The sequence below is a fragment of the Sprattus sprattus genome, assembly GCF_963457725.1.
Source record: "Sprattus sprattus genome assembly, chromosome: 20".
In the NCBI taxonomy this organism is placed as follows: Eukaryota; Metazoa; Chordata; class Actinopteri; order Clupeiformes; family Clupeidae; genus Sprattus; species Sprattus sprattus.
The window spans coordinates 14,185,452-14,201,491 of record NC_137918.1 but is presented as its reverse complement, the minus strand read 5'-3'; the positions used below and the strand labels follow the sequence as shown (position 1 = coordinate 14,201,491).

Genomic DNA, 16,040 nt, shown 5'->3' with positions numbered 1-16,040 from the left:
TTGACCTTTTTTATCCAGCACAAAACACCCTTCGTTAAATTATTGAAGGATTGATACTATTGCAACTTGTTAACTAATTTTGTTGATAGACAATAATGCTTAGAGCTTACATTAAACTTTGTTAAACGCCATTTTAGTGTGTCATGCTAATTAAAAGCCTATTTTCAATGTCATGTTAGTCCAAATCAATCTCTGTAAAAAGAGTTGAGGCTCTATATCCCCAAAGATGGACCTGAAATTTGAAGTTTTCAACCAATAATTTTTAAGAGTGATGTTTGAAGTTCATGTTGAAAATTATGATTGTCAAACAGTGCCGTGGTGGTCATAGAGCAGAATTGCAGCTACAATTGTCATTAGGCCCGTGTGCAGGAATGGGTATCATGTAAGGTCGAGCATGAAGGCCAGAGTGCAGGTGCAGGGCAGTGGAAAATAACAAAGCAGTCAGGAGGGGGTCACTCATTCACACCCACACCCGCACACACTTATACATACACACACATAGAGAGATACACTTACACATACACACACATACAGATATACACTTACACATACACACATACACACATACACACTTACACATGTACACATACACACATTCAAACAAACACTCAATTACACATACACATACACATACACATACACACATACACAGATTCACACACACCTACACACATGGATACACAATCACACAAATACGCACATACGCACACAACCATACATATACACGCACAAGATGATGCCAGTCAAGGCCAAACATAGCCTTTCATCATGTAATAACCAAGAAAATTGGCAGGAAATATATCCTCCCCAAAAGCAAAAGTCCCCTCGCAACAGGTGAGCGAGAATATTCTGAGTGGCTAAAAATGTGGATAAAATATGTGAAAATATGAGGGAATATTCTGATTGGGTCATTTTAGATAAGGTGATGTCCATGACTTGCATAAACTGACGAATTATGAGTATAAAAAGACAATGCATTGGGTCTTAGATTCAGAGCTGTTCCATGGACCAACACTCTCATATTTGGATGATCTGTCTGCAGGATTGAATAAAACTTCAGTTTATCGGACTCCGGACTTCTGACTCTGATTGAATATTATCTCTAAGTTTTTGGAAACAGTTGTAAATTCGCTACAACATTCACCATTTGATATATCATGCATAACATTAATTACATAATTTTCCTAGACTTTAGGCTCCCCATCATGCTTACATAACACGGGCCAAACAGGCTGGGTGCATGTGATGAGTTATAGGTTTGCATGTAGATGTGTGTGGTAAAGGACTGGGGTTTTAAATGTTAGAGGTATCAGCTTTGGTATAGGGAATGCAGTAGCATGAGCAAAACACATTTCTGGGACTGCAACAGGTACATTTCATAGCTTATCTACTCTTGCAAAATCACATTGGTTAATTTCAGCCTATGCAGATAGCGCTATAATTGTTGGGATAATATGTGAGATTTAAGCACACATTGTTCATAAATGTGTATGGGTCTGTAACAGGTGAGTGTATACCAATTGACGTGGACTTTCACAAATCAGATGAGTTAATTTGAAGCCACTGTAGAAGGCTATACAGTGTAGGCTATTAGTTACCTACAGCACTTTAGGTGGTCTCTTATACAAGGTGATGTGTGGATACACCAGGGATGGGCATTATTTCTGATATATGAATTTCATGCAAAATAGTACTATGTAGTTTGTATTTAGTGTTCCTCGTGCAATGGTTATGTAATTTGTATGAAAATAGAGAAGTGTTCAGTATTTTCGCATACATATCTTTATAAATAAGAAACCCCAGGTCCCAGATTCCTCACGCGCTTTCGCCATACGCATGCGCAAAACAACTGATCACAGTGTTGTCATGGCGGCTACCACTCTAGGCATGCAGAATGCCCTCAAGAAGACAATCCTACCCCCCTTGGTCGTGATCCTTGGGGCCACGGGCACTGGCAAATCTAAATTGGCAATTGAAATCGGTAAAAGACTGCAAGGCGAGATCATAAGCGCCGATTCTATGCAGGTAAGAAATTGCAGACTCACTCGTAACTTGTTTAGGCGACCACGTGAAAAGCTAGTGTAACTTAGCATCATCAGCACTCGATGATGAAAGATACAGGCTGGTCTATCTGACACACTGCGTTAACATCTGTGTGACAACTACGATAGCTACTTGTTTTACAGACTTTCTATGGAAATATTTGCCCTAGTTAAATTATAGTTGTTTTAGCTGATGATTCGCGTGTGCATATTGTTTGATATGTCAACTTTAAAGTTAACATTACTTTTCTAAATTAGAACGCAATGACTGCTCCACAACCGTCTTGTTTTGTGTCTTTGCGACTTGGATCATTTCTGATATAGGCTGTAAGTTAGAAAAGCTGATTTTATTCTCTAGAATGATGAATTCGAAAAAATATCGAACAATCCACAAACCCGCGTTGGCACCATACATCGCGTCTCCGTCATCACTAGACTTGTCTCGTGTGCCCCCGTGGTGAATCACAGCTGTTATTCCTGGAGCACACAACGTGTACGTGAAAGATCACAGTGAACATGTTCATGGGGAAGACTTAAGTAGCCTGACTTTTATAAAGCCTTATCCGTGGAGCTGCAGCATGACTATCAGTCCTCAGACGTGCGCTTCCTATTCCTGTAGAGCTGCTTCCAATGCACCTGATGAGGGCACACGAGACCAGTGTAAGCATACAAAGATCCCAGGCAGAATAGAACATCGTTGTATTGATTTTGATATGCACCTGTCACCCCTTTTTCCTGCAGGTCACACTCATATAGCATAAACAGGATCCTGGCTTTCCAGCTGAATGATAATATGACTGGACTTCCTGTCTACCAGCTAGAGCTACAGAAATGTAACTATTGTATTTTAGTAGGCTAACAACAAGTTATTGTTCCTAATGCAAACTAGCGCGGTGCCTCCACAGAATAATTACTTAACCAGTGTTCCTGGTAGAAAATATGTAACTCCCCAGAAGCATTATTAAAGTTTACGTCCCTAAACTAGTGACCGATTCAGCATACTAACTAAAGCACTTTGCCACCATGTAAGGAAACTTAGAACATAACAACATTTATTGTTCCCTTGTTTGTTAACTTCTAGAGGGTTTTGGTTGAAGATGAATTCAGAATAGCTTAGGGCTATAGCTCATAGCTTAGGGCTATTTCAAAAGACAAAATCTTCTAAGGCATTTAAAAAATATATATTTTAAAATATATTTTGGCCATTTTATGCCTTTATTTGGACAGGACAGTGAAGTGTAATGACGAGAAGCAAGGCGGAGAAGAGGTGGGGAGAGGACCGGGAAACACCAGCAGGCCAGACAAGTCTTCCTGCGGCCAATGAAGCCCGTAAATGGGGGGCTTATCAGCTTGTGCCACAGTGCCCCCCTCTTAGACATTATTTAAGATGAATATCACATCCAAAAACTATTAATAAGAAACACTGCTGGCCTGGCTTTACTTGGTCTCTGTCTTCAAAATGTAAACTCAAATGCACTCATCAAATCAGACTTGGTGCAAACCTTTTTCATGCAGTCATTAAAAATGAATTGAATACTAGATGCTCGATTATTGGCAATTAAATGTTAACCACCACCAAGCTTTTCAGTTAACTACAAACAATTTCACTGATTACCTTTGGTGTCCAAATGAAATATAGATTTGTCTCTTAAATGAAAACAATATGACCTTAGATTTCCACACTAAAATCTTAACACTAAATAACCTATATGTGAAGGTTCAAAAGAAACAGAATGACACCTTCTTATCCTAACCAAGTGCTTGGATACCAAATACGTTGGGGCCCAGTCATGCTGGTGCAATACAATAGTAGTCAGTGAACCGTGTCAGTAGGCTAACCAAATAGTTTGCGCAGGCTGCTGTTACTTAGTCCCATGTCGCTATCCTTCACTGGTTTCACTTTCAAAGTCAGAGTACTCACGCAACCTCGTGCAAAAGATGGCGAAACTCTCGCCAACGCAAACCGGGCATAGAATGATGTCCAGTTAGGGCAAGACACAGGTGCAGCAGTGAAAGTGAAAGTCCTCTCTATGGCAGAGGTGGTGTAGACACACACACTCTGAAATTAGCCTCTGCATTTAACCCATCCAGGGAAGTGACACACACACACACAGTGAAGTGAAGTAACACTAACCCGGAGCAGTGGGCTGCCATTGGCGGCGCCCGGGGAGCAGTGATCGGGGTTAGGTGCCTTGCTCAAGGGCACTTCAGCCGTGGATGTGGGCATGGGAGAGCAGTGTCTTCCACTTCCCCCGCCCACATTTTTCCTACTGGTCGGGGATCGAACCGGCCACCCTACGGTTTCCGGCCTGAAACCCTAACCATTAGGCCACGGCTGCCCAGGCGATGTTGGCTACCCTCGCTTTGCCATATTTGTTGTCCGCAGCAGGGTCTTCTACTGAGCGTCACAGTCCAGGCTCACACCCAGTAGCCAGTTTAACTAGCAATAATAGAACTCAACTGCGGCGAAGACCACGCTGTTGTTGTTGGTTGGAAAACACAGCTTCACAGTCGATGAAAACGATTACTACTCGGACTAATATAGACAAAACAAATATCCTGCGGAAGTGATACCTGGCTAAGTGTCAAGGGCTGGTCTAAACCCCACGTTCAGTGTACGGAGTGTCTTTCTGTATCGGTAGCACCTCGAGGAGGGCAGTACCACCCTGATTCTCCGGCCCAGAAAGACCTAACACCAGCTAAATAAAGCTTCTCTAATGCTACCTGTAATGGCTGAAGAAACTTGGCAAGGTCATGCCATGAAAGCTTTTTACATTTTTGCATGGTGCTCCAGCCTGGTACACAGAACATAGTTATGTTCTTAATAATATTTTTTTTTTACTTGTACTCACAAAAGCAATGTCTAGACGTTTCTTGCGTTAATGTTCTCTGTGAATGACAACTCCTAAAGGAAACAGAAGACAGAGGCCTCAGGCTGGCCCCAGTCTTTAGTGGAGGAAGGCCACTGGAATGAAACAATAAACCCAGAGAAACTAGAAAACGGATGGGTAATGGGGATGGTGTAGCTTGTATTTGTAAATAAAACTACATACCAATTAATTAAAACTATGCAAAATAATCAATGACGCTATTTGTAACAATTTCAGACAGCAGTGAAGCTCGCTTCTTTTGCACATCACAACTTTTAAAGGTAAACTTTCTATTCAGAAGCTTTTTATCAACCATTTCGCCGTATCGCGCTCACCATCACTCAAACCGTAACGTAAGCCTACTACACAGTTTGCAAAGCCAAAAAGAATGTTAATCTTAAAAAAAAAAAAAGATTTTAATATTTTTTTAAAATATGAATCGATTTTTGGATTTCTATGAATCGATTCTGAATCGGAAGCACTTGAATCACGATACGAATGTGAATCGATTTTTTTGCACACCCCTACTGTTTTGTAAACATTAAAAACAGGTCCTACTGATCTGAACACCACAGCAGTTTTAAAAGAAGCTCAAATCTCTCTTGTGTTTGTCTCCCCCTCTTTCTGGACTCTGTAGGTCTACAAGGGACTAGACATCATCACCAATAAAGTCACTGCTGAGGAGCATGTGCAGTGTCCCCACCACATGATCAGCTTCTTGGACCCACTGGTTAACAGCTACTCAGTAGTGGACTTCAGAAACAGCGCACTCAAACTAATATCCTTCAAGCAGTAGTGTTGGTTTCTAAGGGAGACCGATTGAGAAACAGCACACTCCAACTCATATCCTTCAAGCAGTAGTGTTGGTTTATAAGGGAGACCGATTGAGAAACAGCACACTCCAACTCATATCCTTCAAGCAGTAGTGTTGGTTTATAAGGGAGACCGATTGAGAAACAGCACACTCCAACTCATATCCTTCAAGCAGTAGTGTTGGTTTATAAGGGAGACCGATTGAGAAACAGCACACTCCAACTCATATCCTTCAAGCAGTAGTGTTGGTTTATAAGGGAGACCGATTGAGAAACAGCACACTCCAACTCATATCCTTCAAGCAGTAGTGTGGGTTTATAAGGGAGGCGGATTGAGAGCGTATTGAATGTTACAGGTAGGCACAGTCAGAAAATCCACTCTCAACCTTAGTTTTAACGCGAAAAAGGAAGGACGTTTTCACTTCATCTTTCACCAAGTGTCAGCCAACGCCTTCTATTGCTTGTTTTCTAATGAAACGTATGTGAAAATAGTTCAGTCATTGATGCGTCAGTCCGTACTCAACACAGGCTCAATGTCGTCTTGTCAGGTTGTTCACTTCATCTTTCGCCAAGTATCAGCCAACGCCTTCTATTGCTTGTTTTCTAATGAAACGTATGTGAAAATAGTTCAGTCATTGATGCCTCAGTCCGTACTCAACACAAAGGCTCAATGTCGTCTTGTCAGGTTAATTCTATGATGTTTTTTCTTGGCCTGAAGCATGTTAAGGGCTTTCTGGAAGGGTTATATTGCCCCTCAAATATTTTCTTTCCATCTACCCTCTAAATATGTTTTCACTATGAAGGGTGAAGATAGCAAACTTTTATTTATTAAAATTGATGCAATGAAAATGCATGTGAATTGAAAAACGAATGGGTGAGGTGAAATGAAAAAAGTGATAATTTGATTCATTTCGAGCTGATTTGATTGAAACAGATGTGGTATGATTGAACAGAGCCATGTTTCATCATGTTCATCCATCATTTATGGAAGGCAGCCCCAAGGATGGAAGTAATAGTGGGCCACCCACATACTGAGCCAACTTACTAGGTTATTTGAATAAGTGTTCTAACTATTCCATGGTGCAAACTTTCTCCGCTACTCACAGTCTCAAATCTGAGTTTGCTACTCAGAGATTGATAATCACCTCCTACTAAGGAAAATCAGCAGTTGAATTGCCTTCTCTATTTTTTTATTAGAGAAAAAGCTTTTTCTTGTCACAATAATGACTTTCTATGAACAATGGAAAGAAGCCGGTGCAGGTTGTATAACTCTAGTGCTCTCCATTGCAGCCATTTTGGTGCTGCTTAAGCAGATGTGTGTTAAGTGGGTTTAGTGTGCATGCGTGTATAGCAGAGCAGCAGCAGGCCAGAGAGGAGAGCTTTCTGTGGCGTTCTGCAGCGGGCGAACAGAATGTAGCAGCAGGCAAACTAATTTCATTTTTAAAATTCCGATTATGAACTTTTCTGAATCGAGACAGAATCGTTCTAGAGAATCGAGAACTTTTTTTTCCCCACCCCTTCTCAGAATGTCTGATTTTATTGATGAAATGTTTCACCGTTCTTGGCCTCTGCTGGATTCATTTGTTCTTTAATTCAAATAGAACTTCGACGCAACATTGAACCCTGAGGATGTAATGCAACTAATATCTGGTTTTGCCTGATTAAGGGATGAAAACATTTCCCATTACAGTTGAGAGTATAAATATTAAGGCACAATCTGAAAGTGAAAGAGGCATTTACAATCAATCTCTGAACAGGGACTTTTTTGATTGTGTAGGAGCTATTTATGAGTTTGAGAGTGTTGGTTATGAATGTTTAGACTTTGTTCGCTCCTTAATGCTGCACATAGAAGACCTGCACCAACGTCAGAAGCTGCCCATAGTTGTGGGAGGAACCAACTACTACATCGAGTCCCTGTTATGGAAGGTGCTGATTGACACAAGAGTAAGAACTTTGTCTGTTTTTTAAATGACTGCACACACCACACACTTTCTTACTCACACCACACACACAAAGATGCACATGAACATAAACATACTGGCAAGTTTGATGATGTTAGCATGTTCATCTCTGGTCTAAATTCTCTCTCTCTCCCCCCCTTCTTCTTTTGTATGATAGTCAGGCAGTGAAGATCAGGCAGTGCGTCAGTCCTGCCCTGACTCAAAGATGGCCGCACAGAAGCTGGGGGTTCCTGACCCAAAGATGGCCGCACAGAAGCTGGGGGTTCCTGACCCAAAGATGGCCGCACAGACGCTGGGGGTTCCTGACCCAAAGATTGCCGCACAGAAGCTGGGGGTTCCTGAATTGCATCAACGGCTGGCAGAGGTGGACCCTGATATGGCAGCCATTTTGCATCCCCATGACACCCGCAAGATTGCAAGGTTCTGACCTAAGCTAATCACACACTTCAATATCAGTTCCTTACATGTCCAGCAGAGAACCAACACAGAATAGAGACCCATTTAGATAGACAAACTAGATAGCCCACCCACACAGCTCACCACCTATGGGTCGCAGCATTTTATTTTCCAATACAAAAGTTTCAAGTGCTGAGTATGCGTAGGCTGAAAAGCACAAACCTGTGTTTTATGCCCTATGTAATTAGAATCATGCCCTATGTTATTTTCTGCTAGCTAAAATGTAAGACCAGCTTTTACGACACAACATTGCCATATATACACTACCGCTCAAGGGTTGGAAACACCCAGAAAAATAAGTGATCCCAGGAAAAAATATGCAAAATGAATAACATACAGTACCAGTCAAAAGTTTGGACACACCTTCTCATTTTTAGAGAAGTTTTTTTCTTTACTTTTATTATTTTCTACATGGTAGATAACACTTATTTTGTTCAGTACATCTTTTCATTTGTGTTCTTTCGTAGTTTAAATGTCTTCAGTATCAATCTACAATGTAGAAAATAATAAAAGTAAAGAAAACACTAGAAAGGTGAAAGGTGTGTCCAAACTTACGTTGACTGGTACTGTATGTACTAAAGATATTGTCAAGTTTAGAGATAGTGGTTTCAGCTTCAAATCACAACTCTTTGCCACAATGATCATAAATGTGTAGTAATTAAAAAATTAATAATATTAGAGCTTAATTACTTCATCCCTAAATAGGTCTTTTATAATTTGCAGCGTCTCCTTCTTCTTGTCATTTGTTCTGTGCCTCACAATTGGTCAGGAGCCTGCAGGTGTTCGAGGAAACAGGCGTGGCTCACAGCAGACTGCTGGAGCAGCAGAGAGAACAGGAGGGGGGCGACTTCCTTGGGGGCCCACTCAGATTCCCAGACCCCTGCATCTTCTGGCTGCACGCTGACATGCAGGGTGAGTGTGCACAGGTACACACATGCAGGGTGAGTGTGCACAGGTACACACATGCAGGGTGAGTGTAGTAAGGTATACACATGCAGGGTGAGTGTGCACACATGCAGGGTGAGTGTGCACAGGTATACACATGCAGGGTGAGTGTGCACAGGTATACACATGCAGGGTGAGTGTGCACAGGTATACACATGCAGGGTGAGTGTGCACAGGTATACTCATGCAGGGTGAGTGTGCACAGGTATACACATGCAGGGTGAGTGCACAGGTACACACATGCAGGGTGAGTGTAGTAAGGTATACACATGCAGGGTGAGTGTGCACACATGCAGGGTGAGTGTGCACAGGTATACACATGCAGGGTGAGTGTGCACAGGTATACACATGCAGCAGGGTGAGTGTGCACAGGTATACACATGCAGCAGGGTGAGTGTGCACAGGTATACACATGCAGCAGGGTGAGTGTGCACAGGTATACACATGCAGCAGGGTGAGTGTGCACAGGTATACACATGCAGCAGGGTGAGTGTGCACAGGTATACACATGCAGGGTGAGTGTGCACAGGTATACACATGCAGCAGGGTGAGTGTGCACAGGTACACACATGCAGGGTGAGTGTGCACACATGCAGGGTGAGTGTGCACAGGTGTACACATGCAGGGTGAGTGTGCTAAGGCAGGGGTTTTCAACCAGGGGTCCGCGGCCTGGGGTGGTTATAAACACGCAGGTATATCAGAGGGCCGCGAATACTTTCTAGTCAGAATAGTGGTCCCTGGGACAAAACCAGTTGAAAACCCCTGTGCTAAGGTATACACATGAAGGGTGAGTGTGCTAAGGCAGGGGTTTTCAACCAGGGGTCCGCGGCCTGGGGCGGTTATAAACACGCAGGTATATCAGAGGGCCGCGAATACTTTCTAGTCAGAATGGTGGTCCCTGGGACAAAACCAGTTGAAAACCCCTGTGCTAAGGTATACACATGCAGGGTGAGTGGGCACAGGTATACACATGTTCCTGCTCTCACATTCAAATATATGTACCTGTCTAATTGTTTATAGTAACGGTAGTAGAGCAGCACAGACCTGTGGTTAATACATGGGTGTGGTCAAAACACAGGTTTTTTTTATAAATTACATAAAACAAACCTGTGTTTTGACCACACCCATGTATTAACCACAGTTTTTTCAACTTAACCCTGTATATAGCAGATGCGCATCATTGCAGTGCAGCTCACGACCCTCTTAGCAAAGGCAACTATTTTATAGTCGATTTTAGTTGATAAAGTCGATTAGTTGTTGTAGCCCTACAGTCATATTCCGTTACAGCCAATCAATATCAGCGGCGAAGCCGGAACTGAGGTCATATGTTAGCAATTTTTTGATGCAGTGACGCCAAACTTGAGCTATGGACTTGGGTTTACCCTTACTGAGGTTATGTAAAAACAATTGCGTAATTTGCGCCATTTTGAACTTTTCGTTCTATACAGCGTATCCAATTCAGCGACACCATAAAGTGGATAAATACCTCCTGCTGTGAGTGTGTACAGCCATGGCTTTTAAACAATGAAATCAAGTTTCCATGGCAGCTCTGCCCCACTGGGCTATTTGTCTCTCTCAATGCTGCTGGCAGCTATATTTAAACATCCTCCCCTTCTTCTGCCTCCTATCACAGCCCCTAGAACCATGTGGTAAGAAGTTGGGAAATGTGGCACATTGGTTAGAAACAGTCCCATGACTATTCAGAATCAGATTTTATTGGCCAAGTAAGTTTGCACATAGAAGGAATTTGACCTGGTGAACTGACTCTCAATGTGCTTACACAAAATATACATAACACAATGCAGAAACAAACAAAATACAAAACCGTATAAATAAACAAAAACATAAAAAGCACGAGAGAGCGCAACGTCGTGTCAGCCATCCGCTGCGCCATCTTGGTAGATGTTTTCACCAAGACTCATGTCTGCATCTCTTGCACCACCAATGGGTCAAAGTTTGAGGTGCATTTATGCAACACTTCAGCCGTTGGCCCAACTTTTGAAATTGAGGAGCCATTGGATTACAGCCAATCAAAACCTGCTTGGAGTTGGGAGTATGAAATCATTTCGTTCACTAGCAAATGTGCTGGTCACTGTCATATTCTCACTTGTACTCATGCATTGTACTCTGTATACAGTGCACTATTTATCATTTGGTGGTTCATAGGCTATACTGAAATATTACCCTAACCAATGCTTCTGTAGATTAATAAGGTGCATGTCCTTTTTCTTAACCCCACCACCCCTCCTCTTCTTCACAAGCACAGCTCTGGATACACGGTTGGATCAGAGGGTCGAGGAGATGCTCTCACAAGGCCTCATCACTGAACTGCAGAACTTCCACCTGGGCTACAACCAACAGATGGTTCAGGAGAACTGGTGTGTATATGCGCACCTCAACATAAGATTAACCCCAAAGGTCCCAGGAGAAACGGTTAAGACGAAGAACACTTACATGTACTCACACAAGCTACCACTAGTATACAATAGGGTCCAAGAGTGAGAACACATCTAAAATTGTCCTGGTATTAATCAGGAAGTTTGAGAATTTACAAATATTTAAAAACTCAAAAAGTGATATGTATAATAACAAATAATGTGCATACCTTCTCTGTGGTAAGCTGTGCATTTGATGCCAAAAAGCTTTTATGATTAAGAGCATTAAAAACGATCCACTGGTCAATAGTCACAAGAATGGGCAACAATTGCTCGTGTTGATAATTGGCGTCCTTGCACTCATACACACACTGTTCCTTAGCGGACTGCCTCTGCTGGGTTTGAAAGGACTGGCTAAACATCGCTTGTTATCAGCCATCAACCATATAGGTGTGGACAATGTGATCTGTACCCATAATCTCCCCTAATGTATGTCCACCTCTGTACCACTGCTTTATACTCACCCTATCATGTATGTCCTTACATTTCTGTTTTGCACTCTGAACATGAATACATTATTACTATGTTAGTCAGGACTACCAGCATGGTATCTTCCAGTCCATCGGTTTCAAGGAGTTCCATGAGTATCTGACAGCAGACAGGGAGACCAGCGTGGAGGAGCTCAATAGACTGAAGAGCAAAGGTGAGAGATACCTTGATCAAATTAAGCAATAAGCCCCAAGAGGCCGTGGTTTGCGCTGATTTTAGAACAAGTAAGGGGAGTTGTTAGGCATGACGCGAACCACGGACTCACTGGGCTTATTGCTTTTCTAAGACTGTTACTACAAATATTTGATTTGGTTTCATAAATAAAGACAATTCAATTTAAGAAACAATAGTTTACTGATAAACCGTCATTCTTCCACCAATAAAAATTGTAGTTCCTAAATAAATTGTTGCCACGCAACCCTTCAAGCAACGCAACAGCCAGATGGAACACTGTATGAAATGTGCTATATGAATACGCTGCGCAGTAATATGGAATGTTATCATAGAATGATATAAGGTCAAATTGTAAGGTAATGCTGGATTTTACAACGGCTTTTAGCCAATCACAATCAAGGATTTGAACAATCAGTTTTAGAATACATATTAAACCTTCGCTCATGTCCCATTGGATGTGTTCAGGTCTGTGTAATGAAGAGAGATCCAGTCTTCCACACTCCTCTCTTGGCATAGAGTTTACACTTCTTTGGTCTTCACTCTGCTCTTGGTATTTTTGTTTCCATGTGAAAACTTCTTTTTAATATTCTCATTCACTCTCAGATGGTCTCCTCCTTTAATATTCTCATTCACTCTCAGATGAACTCCCTCTTTAATATTCTCATTCACTCTCAGATGGACTCCCTCTTTATTATTTTCTCATTTACTCTTAGATGGACTCCCTCTTTAATATTCTCATTCACTCTCAGATGGTCTCCTCCTTTAATATTCTCATTCACTCTCAGATGGACTCCTCCTTTAATATTCTCATTCACTCTCAGATGGACTCCTCCTTTAATATTCTCATTCACTCTCAGATGGACTCCTCCTTTAATATTCTCATTCACTCTCAGATGGACTCCTCCTTTAATATTCTCATTCACTCTCAGATGGACTCCCTCTTTAATATTCTCATTCACTCTCAGATGGCCTCCCTCTTTAATATTCTCATTCACTCTCAGATGGACTCCCTCTTTAAACGTCTCCCTGGCACCATTTCCCTCTTTTTCTCCATGACAGGTGTTGAGGCTTTGAAGATTGCGACACGCCGTTATGCTCGGAAGCAGAATAAGTGGGTTCGAAACCGCTTCCTTAAGAGTGAGTGACCACTGGGTTTACCCTGAACCTTTACTGTTGATGTCTGCTCTTTCTGCTTCTGCACACTTGATCCTCTTTTACGGTTTAGTGGAGTGAGTAGAGTCACTGAAAATAACCCCCTTTTTTAAACAGTTTATTACATTTCAAATTTAATTTAAAAAAACGAATAAAATAGTTTCCCCCTGGCCCTAACCATGAAACCACAATCATATTCTGTAAAGCAGGGGTCCCCAACCTTTTTTGCACCACGGATGTGTGTAGGAATTTTTTTCACGGACCGGCTTCAAGGTGTCATTTTCCACCACTTGTTAGTCATGTCATCCATTCATATATTCATACCCGTGAGGCAAGCGCGAGTTTGATAGAATGGAGTCTACTCATATACAAAAGCTAACAGTAACGTGAAGTGGCGTTAACTTGCGACCAACACCATTGTATTACGAATGTTAATGCATGACAAATACAACTCACCATAACGCTGAATCAGTGTTTGGTCTCCATGTGCTGAAGCAGTTTTGAAGGCTTCATTAGTTTATTTGCTATCTTGTCGCCACAAATTATACAGAGCGGACTTGGTGCGTGAGAATCAACTGTTGCGATAAACCCGTAATTTAAGTATGACTTGTGGTATTGTCTGTTAAAATAAGCTTTCTTTTTTGGAGGTCGTAGGCTCCTCTTCTGGCTCCTTAGTGGGCCTTTTCACCTTTGCAAAGAAGCTCTCCAAAGATTTTAGTTTTGTACTCATTTTCGCTAGTTTCGCTAGTTTTTGAGTGACGTATCACGTGAACGAGACAAGCGTCTTGACGTGACAAGATGCACAGGCGAATATTACGTCCTAGAAAATCCAGTCGTCTTTCAAAATAAAACACCTTTCAGACGCTAATAATGAATACAGCGGACATTCTATAAATTATTTATTCTTTCTGCGCGGCCCGGTAACAGATGCCTCACGGACCGGTACTGGGCCGCGGCCCGGTGGTTGGGGACCACTGCTGTAAAGTACATTTGAGTATCATGCCCTCACCAAACACATTTTTTGCACCGAAGATTCTCCACGGTTCCAGTCTGTGTCGTATGTAAATTCAATGTTAACCCAGAATCCCACTGTGTTCACAGCTGGTCCTGACCCATCTTCTGTTCTCCAGGGCCAGATTCTAATGTGCCCCCTGTATACGGCCTAGATGTGACGGATCTGTCACAGTGGGAAGCCACAGTCCTCAAGCCTGCTCTGGACATCCTAAAGAGCCTTCAGAAGGCAAGTCTGTGTGTGTGTGTGTGTGTGTGTGTGTGTGTGTGGGTGGAGTTGGTGTAGGAGCCTTCAGAAGGCAAGTCTCTGTATATGTGTGTGTGTGTGTGTGTGTGTGTGTGTGTGTGTGTGTGTGTGTGTATGTGTATGTGGGTGGAGTTGAAGGCAAGTCTGTGTGTATGTGTGTGGTTATGTACGTATTGGAAACACGGGAGTCCCCCCTGCAGAATAACCCTAAGAACACCAACCCCAACCCCTAGCTAGCTAAATGTATATCACTTCACAATTACACCTGTGCTTGGCTACCTAGCAAACCTTAGTAGAATTTCTTGTTCACTAACATTGGTATCAATCTAGTGAACTAGCCTTATGTAATACATTTTTTTTTTTACAAAAGCCATGGCTGTGGTAGAATTGGTGAACTTAAGGACAGTACCCATCAGCAATGTAATTCTCTATTTGGCCAAAAAGAAAAGCCCACATTTTGTCTCAGGATGATCATGCAAAAGTTGAATGGAAATAAAAACTGCAGGTTTCCATTGTCGTGTGGGGGGGCCTTCGCGTCCTTTCGGGTACACCCATTACGCGTAGCTGATGCCGCCTTTGTCTGCTCTAGATAATCAGTAGTAAGCCCACCCTATAATAATATTGATTCAATATTGAATATTTATTCAAAGCTGATGGATTTGTGATGATTTCATTTCTACTACTCTTTTCATTTGTGTCAGTCAAATTTAGCTGGTTTCAAAGTAACTTTCATGACTTAATATCCTCTCTGGCCCTTCTTCTGTGTGATAGGGTGACAAGCCTTTGATTGAACCAATGAGGCTAGAGGGGGCGGGGCAGAAGAACAAGAGAAGCCAACACACCTGTGAGCTGTGCGAGAGGATCATCATTGGAGACTTGGAGTGGAGAGGTAGGCCTTTAACACACTAACACACTTTTACATCATTGGAGATCTGGAGTATAATGATTACACTAACACACACTTACATCACTGTGAACGGGAATATTATGATCACAAAATAACAAATTCATGTTCATAGTTTCACTGATATGATGTTTTTTTTTTACAGATATTTTACAGTTTTTTTGCATTAGCCTTGCTGAGTCCAAAGGGATGGGTTTGTGTGAGTGGTTCTGCATTCTGAATTATTTGTATATTCCTCTCTAGCTCATCTGAGGTCTAAAGCCCACCAGCATCATGCCAGGAAGAAAAGGAGGTCAGAAGCAACCCCAGAGCACCCGTCTCCCCAGACCCACACTCGCTCTAGGCCCAACCCATCAACAGAGGCCCCCCCTCCGGCAAAGTCTGTAACTCAAATCCCAGGCCCTGAAAGAACCGAGTCACAGGAAGACATTCCATAGGAGACAAGAAGAAGCTAGCGCCTGCTAAGTGGACAATCACCACAGATTATGAGAATGTACATGTGTACATGCGGCCGTGGGGCTCAGAAGGTTGCTATGCATGTT

At 42.2% G+C, this 16,040-nt stretch overlaps 1 protein-coding gene across 1 annotated transcript; it reads left to right on the top strand.

Moving 5' to 3' along the window:
* Window positions 1-1,836: 1,836 nt before the first annotated feature.
* trit1 (tRNA isopentenyltransferase 1) lies at window positions 1,837-16,040 on the top strand (the record flags this gene model as incomplete). The annotated part of the gene is given in 11 exon segments (XM_080858985.1): window positions 1,837-2,025; window positions 5,550-5,693; window positions 7,576-7,668; window positions 7,843-8,105; window positions 8,911-9,053; window positions 11,353-11,464; window positions 12,052-12,164; window positions 13,244-13,321; window positions 14,467-14,576; window positions 15,366-15,483; window positions 15,742-16,040. Coding segments are annotated over 11 exon segments (1,557 nt in total). The 3' UTR covers window positions 15,936-16,040.